This window comes from Vulpes lagopus, chromosome 2 (genome assembly GCF_018345385.1).
Source record: "Vulpes lagopus strain Blue_001 chromosome 2, ASM1834538v1, whole genome shotgun sequence".
Classification (NCBI taxonomy): domain Eukaryota; kingdom Metazoa; phylum Chordata; class Mammalia; order Carnivora; family Canidae; genus Vulpes; species Vulpes lagopus.
In genome coordinates this window covers 34,661,508-34,675,880 of record NC_054825.1, presented here as the reverse complement: position 1 = coordinate 34,675,880, position 14,373 = coordinate 34,661,508, and the positions used below count along the sequence as shown (strand labels likewise).

The following is a 14,373-nucleotide window of genomic DNA, read 5'->3' as shown; positions in this document are numbered from 1 at the left end:
ATCACTTCACTCACCAATTAAAAAGCCTAAAAATGGTTATCTTTCTCAGCTTAAAAATTCTTCAATGTCCCCATTGGACAAAGTTGAAGGCAAAGAATGTTCGAATGTCTTTGTGATCTGGCCCCTCCTGCTTTGTCGGCCTCACTTCTCACTTGCCTCACCCCTACCCTGAATCATCTGCTCTGTCTGCATGGCATGTTGTTTTCTTTTGTTTGTTTGTTTGTTTGTTTTTTAAAGATTTTATTTATTTATTCATGAGAGGCACACAGAGAGAGAGGTAGAGACACAGGCAGAGGGAGAATCAGGTTCTCTGCAGGGAGCCCGATGTGGGACTCAACCTGGGTTTCCAGGGTCATGCCCTGGGCCGAAGGTGGGGCTAACCCGCTGGGCCACCAGGGCTGCCATGTTGTTTCTTACCTGTATAGCTGCTGTTCCCTCTGCTTAAAGCAAATCTTTTTGCTGCAACTCCTACCCCTGTTCCCTGGTCTGCCTATGGAACCCTGACAATTCAGCTGTAAATAAAGCTTTAAAATGCCCCAATATGTTCATAACAGTATTGTTTAACAGTTAAAAACTGAGGGCACCTGGGTAGCACAGTCAGCTAAGCATCCAGCTCTTGACTTTGATGCAGGTGGTGGTCTCAGAGTCGTGGGATGGAGCTCTATATTGGGCTCAGTGCTCTAAGTGGAATCTGCTTGAAATTCTCACTCTACTCCTGCCACCTCCCAGTTGTACACACACACATGCTCTCTCAAATAAATATTTTTTTAATTAGTTAAAAACTGAAAGCCACCTAAATCCTCCAAATATAAAAATGACTTTTTAATTACAATGGATTCCTGTGATGGGATATTACGTGGTAATAAAAGTGTTTATAAACTTAATGATATGAAAAGCTAAAAAATATGGCTATAAAATTATTTATACAGAATCGTTCTCAACCATATAAAACACATTCACATAAAAAAGAGATCATTGGCAGAATTGCACCAAAACAACAGTACTTCTCTCTGGGTAATAGGATTATGAGCAATTTTTTTCTAGGCAGAGGGAGAATCAGGTTCTCTGCAGGGAGCCCGATGTGGGACTCAACCTGGGTTTCCAGGGTCATGCCCTGGGCCGAAGGTGGGGCTAACCCGCTGGGCCACCAGGGCTGCCATGTTGTTTCTTACCTGTATAGCTGCTGTTCCCTCTGCTTAAAGCAAATCTTTTTGCTGCAACTCCTACCCCTGTTCCCTGGTCTGCCTATGGAACCCTGACAATTCAGCTGTAAATAAAGCTTTAAAATGCCCCAATATGTTCATAACAGTATTGTTTAACAGTTAAAAACTGAGGGCACCTGGGTAGCACAGTCAGCTAAGCATCCAGCTCTTGACTTTGATGCAGGTGGTGGTCTCAGAGTCGTGGGATGGAGCTCTATATTGGGCTCAGTGCTCTAAGTGGAATCTGCTTGAAATTCTCACTCTACTCCTGCCACCTCCCAGTTGTACACACACACATGCTCTCTCAAATAAATATTTTTTTAATTAGTTAAAAACTGAAAGCCACCTAAATCCTCCAAATATAAAAATGACTTTTTAATTACAATGGATTCCTGTGATGGGATATTACGTGGTAATAAAAGTGTTTATAAACTTAATGATATGAAAAGCTAAAAAATATGGCTATAAAATTATTTATACAGAATCGTTCTCAACCATATAAAACACATTCACATAAAAAAGAGATCATTGGCAGAATTGCACCAAAACAACAGTACTTCTCTCTGGGTAATAGGATTATGAGCAATTTTTTTCTTCCAGTTTTATTTTTTTATTTTTACTTTTTTAAAGATTCCATTTATTTATTCATGAGAGACACACACACAGAGAGAGGCAGAGACACAGGCAGAGGGAGAAGCAGGCTCCATGCAGGGAGCCTGACATGGGACTCAATCCTGGGTCTCCAGGATCAGGCCCTGGGCTGAAGGTGGCGCTAAACTGCTGAGCCACCCAGACTGCCCTTTCTTCCAGTTTTAAATGGTAAACATGTATTACTTTCAAAATCAGAAAAACTGAAAATATTTTAAACTGTGAAGACTTTCCTGGAGACTTCTCAACCCACAAACACACACACACAAATTAATCATTCCCTCCTCTGATTCAAGTACACACTGTCTTTGTTGTATATATTACATACTGCTATAAACATTATCACCTATATTTTAACTCATGTTTATCAAGGAACTGTCTGACAGGATTTGGTTCAGCTTTATTCCCTACTTCCTGACCTCTAGTAGAGGCCAGTTAAATATCTATAAAATGAATGTGCTTTTACATTGCTAGCTACATGCAAATGACCAATAAATGATTAATCAATCATTTTTAAATGTAAGTCATTAACACAGTCAACAAATATTTGCCATATGCCTAAAACATCCCAGGCTGTCACAACCCCTGCAGATACTGCACTGAAAAGGTCCTTGCCCTTGTGGAGGCTACATTCTAATGTGGAGAAACAAAACAAAATAAAGCAGCTCATTTCAGAGTGACAAGTGTTATAACAGCAATGTGCGATGAGGGGAATCAAGAAGACCTGGGGAAAGAGTGTGACATCAAAGGCATATTAAAAGATGGTGCATGACAAGAGGCAAGCAGAGATAGTAGAATGGAATAACTGGACATGGAGTCAAAAGACCTAAGATTCCATTCCTGCTCTGTCACCCACTAGTCAGGTAATCTCTGAGTCTCAAGTGGGATGATAATCCCTAATTTACAAGAACATGTAAGAATTAAATAAGATAATTCATGTGAAAGGGTGAGGCCAGACATTCAGGGTTCCCTGTATTTTTTTTTTACCTGTATCTATTTGGAGAAGGACATCAAAAATAATATAATACCCCAAACTGGAGTACATGGATTATGACTGTGAGTGAAGATGCCAAAGGAAACTCAACAATGTAAATCTCATCACTTTGATCAGAGAATTCCATAATAGATTTGTAGTTAATAAAAATACTGCATACGCTATCCTTAACTATTTATCTGAAGTTAGGATTCTACTATCAATTACAATTGCATTAAACAACAACATGGCAAAGAGTTGAATGGTCTACCCACAAAATCAAATGCAAACATAAAAAAAACAGGTTCATTTCCAAAAATTGTCTCTCAGCCTTTCCTCACAATCTCATAAACATTACCAATCTTCACTATTTTTAATCCCCTGTGAATCTCAGTTATATTCCTAGGCCAAAAGAGGAAAGGAAATTTTCCACAGCAGATTGCAAAAGAGAGGTGCTGGGCACATTTACTTCTTGTCCTTTTTAATTGCTGTGTATCTGAAACCTAAGAATCAGGTCTCCTGGACTCTGAGTAGGGGGGTAAGTTGTCAGATCACGAAAATGTTTCCTCTGAAGTATTCCAATCCCTAATCAATCCCCTCACCTTATCATATATTTAGGATAGAACGTCTTTTGTCCTTTACCTCTCTGCTTTCCAATCTCACATTCCTCAAATGACTGGCTGGTTGAATGGGCCTACTATAACCTACTCGTCAACCTCTTAGACCAAAGAATTCTCTTCTAGGTATTTCTAGGTGCTATTTTCAGAATTATTTGGACCCTAATTCTGGTCAGTCCTAGTATTAATAACTTGATTTGAGACATCAGGAACAAAGCAGATTACCATGACAGGATAAATGAACTCCACAAGAATGAATTAACAGTGAGTAGGTAAAGAAAAATTTAACTCGTAAGATTCAAGCTAGTGTTCACATCTACTGGCTGCCAAAACCTTTTACGTCAAAATAAGAACTCTGCTTGCTTTTTGGCATGCCAAACCTGTAAAAGGAGTCATAGCCTGGAAATTCAGATGTCCCCTGAGTTTGGGAACACAGATAATATTTTCTATTTTTTCAAATTGAAGATGTCCTTTATGACATTACGTATATTCATGTTTCCACATTCTATGGACATCTTGTAGAGAAATGGTACAATGGCAAATCTGTCTCAAAAACGTTAAAGTATACTATATTGTAAAAAAAAAAAAAACACAAAACTATAGCACTGTTGTGTTTAAATGTTTATACAGTCATTTAATGAGCACCTACTAAGTGTCAGGTGCTTTTGAACTTCTAGACACTGCTTCAGTTGTAGCACTGACCATTTAATTAGTTGCACTCAGTTACTAAAGAGAGTTCTTTCCCCCCATGTACTTGATCTTGACTTTGAAATAAGTCTAAATGCTTAAGAAATGAAGATATTTGGCTGTACAACACAAAATTAGTACATGTTGTTTCCTTCCCTTCATGTGTATTAATTCTACAATCATATCAAATGATATAAAGGCTCTTTGGTGCTTATTTCTGATGCTCTCCTCTGAAGTATGCCAACAAGGGTTCATATCACATATTTATTATTTCTGAGAATTATATAATAAAGCTTCTGGGGAAAGACAAATAGGCTTAATTCCAAGATACTAATTTATGGTATTATTTTCATTTAGTAGTACCTTTCTATTTCAAGTTAAGTCAAAACGCAAATATTAGAATGGTTTCATATTAAAAAATTTACAAGCCCAGCATCTGTAAAGAACACTAAAGGAAATGAAAACTGAATGTAATAGAACCAAAACATAAAAGAAGCCCATACAAGCCATTTACAAGGAATAAGGACCAGCTGCGGAAAATTCCTTGTTAAGCTGGATACTACTGTAAGCATAGCAATCTCTCCAGGAAAGCCCCCTTAAAGTGGTGGTATATCCCGCAACTCTCAAGATCCAAACTGGGGTCTCTATACTGAATTCTATCTCTGACAACCATAATGGCCCCTATGGAGAGCCAGGCATGGTCTTCTAGAAAGTAAGGATAAGGAGCTTCAAATTAGAGCCCTTGTAGCTCCAGAACTACCAATATCAACACTGGTAGCAATCGGGAAATTATAAGTTTAAGCAGCCCTTCACCAATTAAAATGTTATGTTCACAGGGCAAGGAAAACGCTTATACTTGCATTGGTAAGTCAACCAGAAGCAGAAGCAGGTAGTTACAAAAAGCAGGTAGTTATTGCCTTTCTAGGTCAGGCAGTCACCATAATACACAAAGAGCCTTTCATTGCTCTTCCATCCCTGATGGACTCTTCTTTCCAGCCCCTCTTCATTTTCAGATGCCATCAACCAGTGTTTAACTCTGGACTACTGATTATCAACAATATTTCCTCTATCAAACTCCTACTGACTATAATCTGAGGTAGTTAGGCAGGCATCTAAGAGCTGTAACAAGATCTAATTTTCTGAACACTTTATACATATTCTTTCAAAAGCAAACCCAGAAGATGGGTGCTCTCTCTTATTTTTGCAGACTGGGAAAAAGAATCTTTTGATAAATGATGTGACCCAATCACCACTGACAGAGCTGTGGCTTTGACCAGTATCTTTCTCATTCCAAGCTTCATGGACTGTCCACTACTCAATTATACTCCTTTCCATCTCTCTCCTTAGTAAAGTCTGTATGATTTAATCAAACTCTTCATATTGTAGAAAACAAAGCCATAATCTTCTGATACTTATGGATCAAAACACTACAAAACTCACCTGCACAATGACAAGATCCAAATGGACAGGCATTACCCTTGTGTAGCCCTTGAAAAACAGCAAACTAAACCAACCAATGGAGAAAGTTATTTAAGTAGAAAATTGTGTTTTATAAAATATCTAAAAACATTACATTTCTGAGGGTGTACTTTTGTATCAACTCACTGCAAGGTCATGAAAAGTTTAAAGGTAACTACTTTTCAACATGCAACTTTGAAATATTCAGTTTATATTATTATATTTATGTTTTCAGTAGCCTAGAAAATCTTCTAATATTTCCTAACCAACCAGTCTTTTAAATAGAATATAGATAATGTGGCTCTTTGTTGGCATTCACAGTAACCATGCCATAATAGGCTCTGAAACAGTTTGTGGGGTTGGGTGGACCTTAAGTGGTTTTGCATTAGAGCAGTAGTTAAGAAACCAACTATAGAAGAGTCTCTAGTTTTAAATCTAGGTCATACTATCCTTCGTCAAAAGTAAGCATAAACTAGACAATTTATACTACTTCCTAAAAAGATGGTTTACAAAAAAAAAAAAAAAAAGCATAGACTGGTTGAAGATATCACTGTTTCCTCAAAATGTATTATGAATAGATGTATGTATTGACTTTTTAAAATAATCTATAAAATAAATAAAATAAAATAAAATAATAAAATAATCTATATTCCCAGGGTGCCTGGGTGGCTCAGCGGGTTAAATATCCAACTCTTGATTTTAACTCAGGTCATGATCTCTAGGTCCTGAGATCTCCCCAAGTTGGGCTCTGGGATGAACATAAAGCCTGCTTAAAGATTCTCTCTCTCCCTCTTTCCTTCCTCCCTTCCTCCTTCCCCCACACTCTCTCTTTCTTCAAAATAATAATAAAAATAATAGTCATCATCATCTATATTCCCATTAATTCATGTAAGGAATTTGTTCCTCTGTTATAAATAACCCACTAGCAAAATTAACACTAAATTATAATTAACTAGACATGCCAGAAAATATAAAATCTGTATAATTACTTTCAATTTGGAGTAAGGGAAGAGGAGAGATAAAGTCAGAGATGCAGAAAGAAAGCAAAACCTAATTTGAATTTTTTTCAAAAATACAATATTCAAAAACACATAAATTAAGTAAATAAGTAAATAGGGGGATATATTGACTACTGTTGCAAATAAGTGGTAGGAAATGTATGGGCACTATATTTTTCCAGGGCATATCATAAGGTCAAGTACAGATTCATCCCAGTCTCCTGCTTCTACACAACACTGTTAACTGATGTTCTAGAGTTATTATACTCAAGGTATTATAGTGGAGATTGGCTCTGGACGCAGACTACCTGGGTTCAAATCCCAACTCTGTCAATTACTGGCTGTGTGATCATGAGCAGATAAAGTAAATATATTAACACTCAATTTCTCTGTCAGCATAACGAGGGTTATAATAGAGCTGAACCTCAAAGGAGTTTCAATGAGGAACTATACCTAAAGTATTTAGCACAAGGCCTGGCCCATAAGTTAATGGCAAATCACCTTTTGTTACAGTAACCAAAGGGTACCTTAAGACAGAAAAAAAAAAAAGACCAAAAGACATTATATAGAAGTTTACACTTATTCAGACTGAACTGTATGAAAAATCAGTAATCCCTACTATAAAATCATCCAGAACCTCTGGTCACTATTACAACAATGATAATCATAGCCCAACATTTATGTGGTACTCTACTATGGGCCAAGCACTGTGTTAATATGCAGTTTCTCACCTGAACTCATATGAAGCAAGGAATTATTATTCCCATCTTACAGATGAAGGTCAACATGTGGACATAATTTGCTCAAGATTATAAAGCAAGTAGCTGGCAGAGTTAAAATCTGAACCTAGACAATCTGCCTCCAAAGCCTGCTTCTGACAGAAAATACCTACTCAAACTTGGGCAAGGAATTTCGCATATTGGGATTTCAATTTTCTCCTTCGGCAAATGAACAAAGAGTGGTAGAACAGGTATTCTTAAAAGTCCCTTCTAAACTCCTCTGGACAAAAATGCTATTTAAATCCAAATCCACTACATATAGAAAACATCTCTGCTTTGGTCCTTTTATATACCTAGGCTTCTCTGCTTATATAAATATAAAATGATGCATATTTATAATTCCCCCAGTGGAGTGTCTCATTGTTCCTAAGCCCATTAGCGGGAGGTACATCACCAAGAGGCATCAGCCAGACAGAAAACCTCACTAGATAATTCCAAAACTAAGTCCCTTTGAATGGAGCCCGAAGAGAACCTGACTTAAAATGAATTTTACCTAACACCACTAGTGCTACAGGGAAGTTAAGGAGACACATCAACAAAATTAGCCAAACCTCTAGGACTGGAGCTATGTCATCCTACTTCTTAGGACCTTGGTTTCCTTATTTACAGATATCTATAAAGTAGTGTTTAGATACAAGTAAACCTGAAGGAAGCAGGAATCCCAACTCAGGGAAACCAATCAACTTTGTTAGAATTGAGGGAAGGGGGTAAGGAAATGTATAGTTTGGAAAACCACATTCAAATACAGTCATTGCTTTTACAATATAAACTATAGAAGTAAAGCTCCAAAAAAAAAAAAAATCTATTGTGTTGGTTGGCAAAAGAAAGTGAAGCATCACTGACGGGATATGGATTTTAAAAATACATATTAAGAGGGATGCCTGGGGGATCCCTGGGTGGCGCAGTGGTTTGGCGCTTGCCTTTGGCCCAGGGCGCGATCCTGGAGACCCGGGATCGAATCCCACATCAGGCTCCCGGTGCACGGAGCCTGCTTCTCCCTCTGCCTATGTCTCTGCCTCTCTCTCTCTCTCTCTCTCTCTCTGTGACTATCATAAATAAATAAAAATTTAAAAAAAAAATTTAAGAGGGATGCTTGGGTGGCTCAGTGGTTGAGTCTGCCTTTGGCTCAGGGCATGATCCCGGGGTCCCCACAGGGAGCCTCCTTCTGTCTCTGCCTCTGTCCCTCATGAATAAATAAATTAAATCTTTAAAATAAATAAAAATACATATTAAGGCATATTAGATTACTGTTGCAAGCCCCTTTTAGCTCAGAGTCTGTAAAATGAATCTCTAGGACTACTTAAGATATTTTCCCCCTTTCATAGAAAAATGATTTAAATAAATGCACAAACATGTAAAATTCTATGCACAAGACTCAAAGTGTTTAGTTTTTGCTTTTTAAACATATGTGATACATTTAACACAAACTCTTGGGGCACCTGGGTGGCTCAGTGACTGAGCAATCTGCATTTGGCTCAGGTCATGATCCCGGGGTCCTGGGATCAAGTCCCACAACAGACTTCTCGTGGGGAGCCTGCTTCTCCCTCTGCCTATGTTTCTGCCTCTCTCTCTGTGTCTTTCATGAATAAAATCTTTAAAAAAAAATAACCACAAAGTCATAATATTCCAACCCAAAACTAAAACACAACCAGGTTGTGTGTTCTAATCTGGTTCTAAGATTGTTTCAAAACCCCAAAGTTCCATTTTAGTAAGACAAAGAAGTGAGACATGAAGTCCACGTAATTTTTCCTGAGACCAAATATATACAGCTCAATTTTTAATAAAATCTCAAGTCTTTTGGCCATCTTTACCTACTCAATAGCACCACCAGGGATGAAAATAAGCTGACTTCAAATCAGTCTGTCCAGCTTCCATGAGCATTGCTGGTAAATGGTTTGCTGAGAAACCATTGGCAAACCACATACTACTTGTCAATATCAGTTTGGGGGAAATTTTATAATCTCTCCCCGGCCCTCCCTTCCAGAGACAATTAATCAAAAGCTAGTCGCATTCAGATTCAGGGCCTAGAAAAACATAACTAATGTCTACACTATAAGCTCTCACCCCTAAAACTTCCTCTCAGATTTTAGGTTATCTTCTAAGACTGAACTTGGATAGGGAGCATCAGTATAAAAATAACTGTTTGAAAAGAATGGCTTTCCTACCAAATGCAGCCTCACGGTTCTATCCCCTCACCACAAAAATAAGCACAGAGAGAAATTCTAGAAAGCAGATTCCTCCTTTTCTCTACCAAACTAATCCCATCTTGCAGCTTCTCTTCATTTTATCAAAACAAACTTTAGAATGGAAAGAAATACACTTTAATATTAAAATTTTCCATTCCTAAAGGATGCCTGCGAAAATTTGTTAAGATCCTCTCTCATGAAAAACTCTCATACACACAATTTACAAGTTTCACGGGCTCCCTTGAACTGTCAAGGTTAAAAATCCTTGCGGTAGCCTAGGGAATCATGTGCTTCTCAATAACCCTATCACCTTCTTCATGGATGTGAGTCATCTCAAACATCACATCTTAAAATGTAAGAAAAACAAAATGAAGATTCCAATTGTACCTGATGCTCTAAACTACTTCTGTCAAATTTCGGTTCTGCCATGTTTCAGCAATGCTCAAAGAATTTGTTTCATTTCCTTGATGACCCCAACTGGGTCTTATTCAAAGCCCTCTTCTCTCCTTCCTTTATTCTTTTCTTTTTTAACTGAGCCTAGTAGCTTATAGCCAAATCAATTTGTTAAGTGAAGAATAAATGTTTGCCTAGAACAAAAGCCCCCAGTGAACACTCACCCTCATCATACCCCCCTTTTTTTTCCATACCCCCTTTTTTAAAAAGATTTTATTTATTCATGAAAGACACTGAGGCAGACAGAGAGGGAGAAGCAGGCTCCATGTAGGAAGCCCAATGTGGGACTCCATCCCAGAACTCCAGGATCACGTCCTGGGCCAAAGGCAGATGCTCAACCACTGAGCCACCCAGGAGTCCCTCACCACCCCTTTCCACCTTAAGATGTTCAGGACATTGCCAACTGATGTGGCCATGGGCTGGATCAGAAAACAAGAACAGAATTAAGGACACTCCATTCAACCTTTTTGTCTGGGGCACTTCCTGGGTTTTTCACTGGTATTTAACACCAAGACACAAGGCTCATTTTTCATTAAAGTTGCAAGACTTTCACTTTGCCCAGTTTCAAATGGTGTAATTGATCTGTATTGTCTTCTTAAATAACCCATCTGAAGGACACTGCAGCTTTAAATATTTCAGTGCCAGCTAGCAGATAGACTCCATTGCAATATGGCTCTGAAGGTCGCGTCCTATTGTCTCTTTGCTCTAGAAAAAAACAATGTCTAGTCCTTCTTCTGGGTAACATAGGAAGGGTTACCCTAGAATTTCCACTCTTCCAACTTGGTCCCTAAAGGAGTTCATGAGTTTATTGGAATCTCACACTCATAATCTTCCCGGCAGGGACAATATGCTGATTGCTATTAATGATGCCAGCACCTTAGCGAGACATAAACACATGTGCTCACATTAGTTTAATTGAGCATATGCAACTGTCTGAAATAGCACCACTCAAGGGCTGTTAACCTCTTTAAGAGTAGGCCCAGGGTAGTTTGGGAGTGGATAGCTTTCAGGAGGCACTCAGGACCCAGGATTGCATAACTTGAAATGTGTAGCTACTTAAAATGACAGGAATCTCAGCCTACTCATTCTGGGACCAAGCCAGTACCTTGCCATACACTGCACCTTGTCAAAGAAGGTCAAAATAAAAGGCACACACACGGTGAAGGAAAAAAATATGCCAAAAGAAAAAGGCCCTTTTCTATCTTATCAGGATGCTTAAATATGATTCCTCAGTCACAGTCACAGTGTTCCCTCACCCTTGTCCCCGGTACTGGAACAGCACCGGCGAAACGGAGTCTTGGGAATGGGACAAGGGAGCTGGACATCGCTGCCTTTTTTTAAAGAACAAAAATCACGATTAAATGACAGGGAAGAGGGGGTAAAGGGAGAGGAGTAGAAACGGAGGTGTGTGCAGGTGCACTGGAGCATTACCTGAAATGGCAACAGATTGTTACCATTATCCGTCCGGAAAGCATTATCCTCCATCCAGGACTTGGAGGTGAGCGGGGCTGCCCGAGGAAACTTGGGCGGCGCGATCACATTGCTGGAGAAGGGCTTTTTGAGCGGCGAGATGGGGTTGAGCGGCGAGGGCACCCCGACTCCCACGCCCACACCCACGCCGACAGCCCGGCGAGGGTCCCGGCCAGCCGGCAGGCCGCCCCACGGGTTGGACGGCGCGCTCCAGGCGGCGTTCACACTCTGGTGCGTGTTCCAGCTGGACGAGGCGGACGAAGCGGCAGCGGCGGCCGCAGCAGCTACTGCAGCCGAGGACGAGGACGGCTTGCTGGTCATGATGGGCTGGTGGCCATACGCCGCGGCTGCACTCCTTTGAGCGTAGGGCGCCTGGCTGGGGCTGGCCGGCGAGCGGCGCTGCTGCGGGGGCTGCCCCTGCGGGGGCTGCGCGGGCTGCGCGGGCTGCGGCGCCGGCGGCGGCGGCTGCTGGTGGTGCTGGGTCTGCGCCAGGCCGATCTGCGGAGAGAAGGTGCCTCCGAAGACTGGGTTGACGTGGTGCGGGAAGTTCTGGAAGAGCATGGTCCCGTTGACTGGGGTGATCCCCTGGAAGAAGCTGTCCTCCACAGCGTTCGTGGTGCCCGTGGACCAGGTGCTGCCGAAGGACGGCGACAGCGACGCGCCCGGCGCCGTGGGCTCCTGCGGCGGCGGTGGCTGCTGAGGGGGCTGGTGGAAACTCAAGCCCGGCAGGAGCGGCGATTCCATCTGCATCTTGTCAGGGCCGTTGGGGGCCGGCGGGGCCGCGGCGGGGCTGAGGGCCGGCACTGCGCTGCTGTCCTCCGGCTTGGGGGTCTCTGAGGAGAGGGGCGTGGACGGGGCTTCGGCTGCGCTGGGTTCGGGCTGGGGCTGCTGCTGCTGCTGCTGCTGCCGCTGCTGCTGGGGCTGGGGCTGGGTTTTGCTTTTGTCCATCAGTAAATCATCCTGCATGGTTTGCGCAGCTGAAACGGGGAAAAAAGAGATGCGTTATTGTCAATGTGATCGTTAATGCCCCTCGCTAAAGCGGGAGGGTGTTTTACTTGCGAAAATCCAGTGCCACCGCTACTAGCCAATTGCAATGCAAATCCATAATCTCCCATTTAGAAGAACAGGTCGGGCTGGGGATGGGGGGCGGGGGGGGGGGGCTCTCTAAAAATACTGTGAGAGCGTCTTCACCCTTTCTGATGTCTTGGTTCCTTTTCTGTATTAGTGAGAGATGTGCTTATAAAATAGAAAGACAGCAATTTCGCCACGTCTCTTTTCCCTTCACCGGAACTCAGAGCGTTCACCCTGCAATAAGAAACTGATTCTGGTTCCTGTTTTTTCCCAAGCACCACCCTCCCCCAGTTATTTGCATACGTCAATAAATACTGCTGCGTCCTTCAGCAAGGTTAAAAAGACACCGCACACGACCCTTTCTTCCCCCTTCCCTGCTCGGCACTTTAAAGAAACAGCAGTCTTATCCCTCTTGATTAGCAAACTGCCTTCTTGCGTTGATAATTGTTTCATTTAACAGCAGCGAACCACGAGGGAGGAAATCCTTGGCATTTGTTAGGAGGACTCAGCTGCACAATCATTCTCTGGCCTCCCAGTAGCTGCAGCTACTCCATTTTGTTAGGAGACATTAAAACAACAACAACAGCAACAACAACAACCAACAAACCACCGTTTTTAAAGAGGTAAAAATCTACTGAAACGTTTGTAAGCGCTTGCTTCTTGTTACAGTCTAAGGATTAGGATTTTTCTGCTTATTCTCCAATCTTCTTGCCTCCAATTCTGCCACACAAGAAATTTCTTGACTTCTCAGTGGTTCGGGTCTCAAGTGGAGCCTGAGAATTTCTCTGCAGGGTGGAGAAATGTTCTGGTTGGATTTGAGGTCAGAGAGAGCGAAAGACAGAGACAGACTGCCTGTGAGATGGGGTGGGGGCGGAGCTTTAAAAAAAAATCCCCCTGAGATTAAAGTAGAAAGTCAAGATACTTCTGGGGTTGCCAGATTTTCATTTTTGAATCCTCCTGATGCTGCCTTGGTCACAAGACTTTGGCAAATTTAGAATCCATTCTCTTATCACTGGTATTAGCAATGAAAGATTATGAAGACCCTGAATTACCATATGCTAGCAAACGTGTTAAAAATAGCATAGTACAAAGTCCCAAATTCTCATACATTGTAATTATAGTGCATTGCCATCACTGCTTCGTTTAGCCATAAAAGGAGCGTATGGTATTTTCCATCTCTCATAGAAGGGCTATATTCACCTCTGCCATACAGCCTATTTTCTCATTCAAGGATGAAAATAGTAATCACTCAAAATCAGGAGATTTCCATACACATAGTTATCACTGAGCTATCTTGTCCTTTAGAACATGTTAATTGTTTTAAGTACATGAATATTACAATGCTGAAACCCTAAAAACAAATATTTTGAGATGTTAAAGGAGCATATGACCAAACACATAATTATTTTTAGATGATGATTCAGTATAATTCCAACAAAGTTATTAATATATTTAATGCAGTTATTTAATTAACTCAGATACTTGGAGAAGCATCTTTCCCAGATCATTTGTGAAAGGACATTCAGAATCACACAGAAGCTGTCTTTGGACATCTTCATGATAACTGTTATAAAATAAATGTATTGAAAAATGGAAATGTCATCATTCTTAACTATTAAGCAAAATATGTCAGATCAATGAGATTAAAGTAGTGCCATTTTATTAAAGATTATCTTTAAAACAGTTATCTTCAATTTTAAAGTTTCATACACAAAATAGTGGGCTCAAGGAAATGCTTCATAGCCACCTCACTCTACTCTTTCCTCCCCTTTTCTCCCCCACCAAAACCCAGTCCAGTATACCTCACAAATTGCCAGCTACTACCAATATA

General features: G+C 40.9%; 1 protein-coding gene across 9 annotated transcripts in view; it reads right to left on the bottom strand.

Moving 5' to 3' along the window:
- Positions 1–14,373, bottom strand: part of CPEB3 (cytoplasmic polyadenylation element binding protein 3) — a 196,988-nt gene that overhangs the window by 147,888 nt on the left and 34,727 nt on the right. For 7 of the 9 annotated variants that reach the window (XM_041744214.1, XM_041744209.1, XM_041744215.1 and 4 more), the window contains one exon: positions 11,433–12,448. The exons of 1 other annotated variant lie outside the window; for it this stretch is intronic. In XM_041744214.1, coding sequence (XP_041600148.1) covers positions 11,433–12,437 — 1,005 coding nt within the window. In that variant the 5' untranslated portion in view covers positions 12,438–12,448. Of the gene's footprint in view, positions 1–11,432; positions 12,449–12,662; positions 12,787–14,373 lie in introns of those variants that run through there. One more of the 9 variants, XM_041744212.1, reaches the window with a different exon arrangement.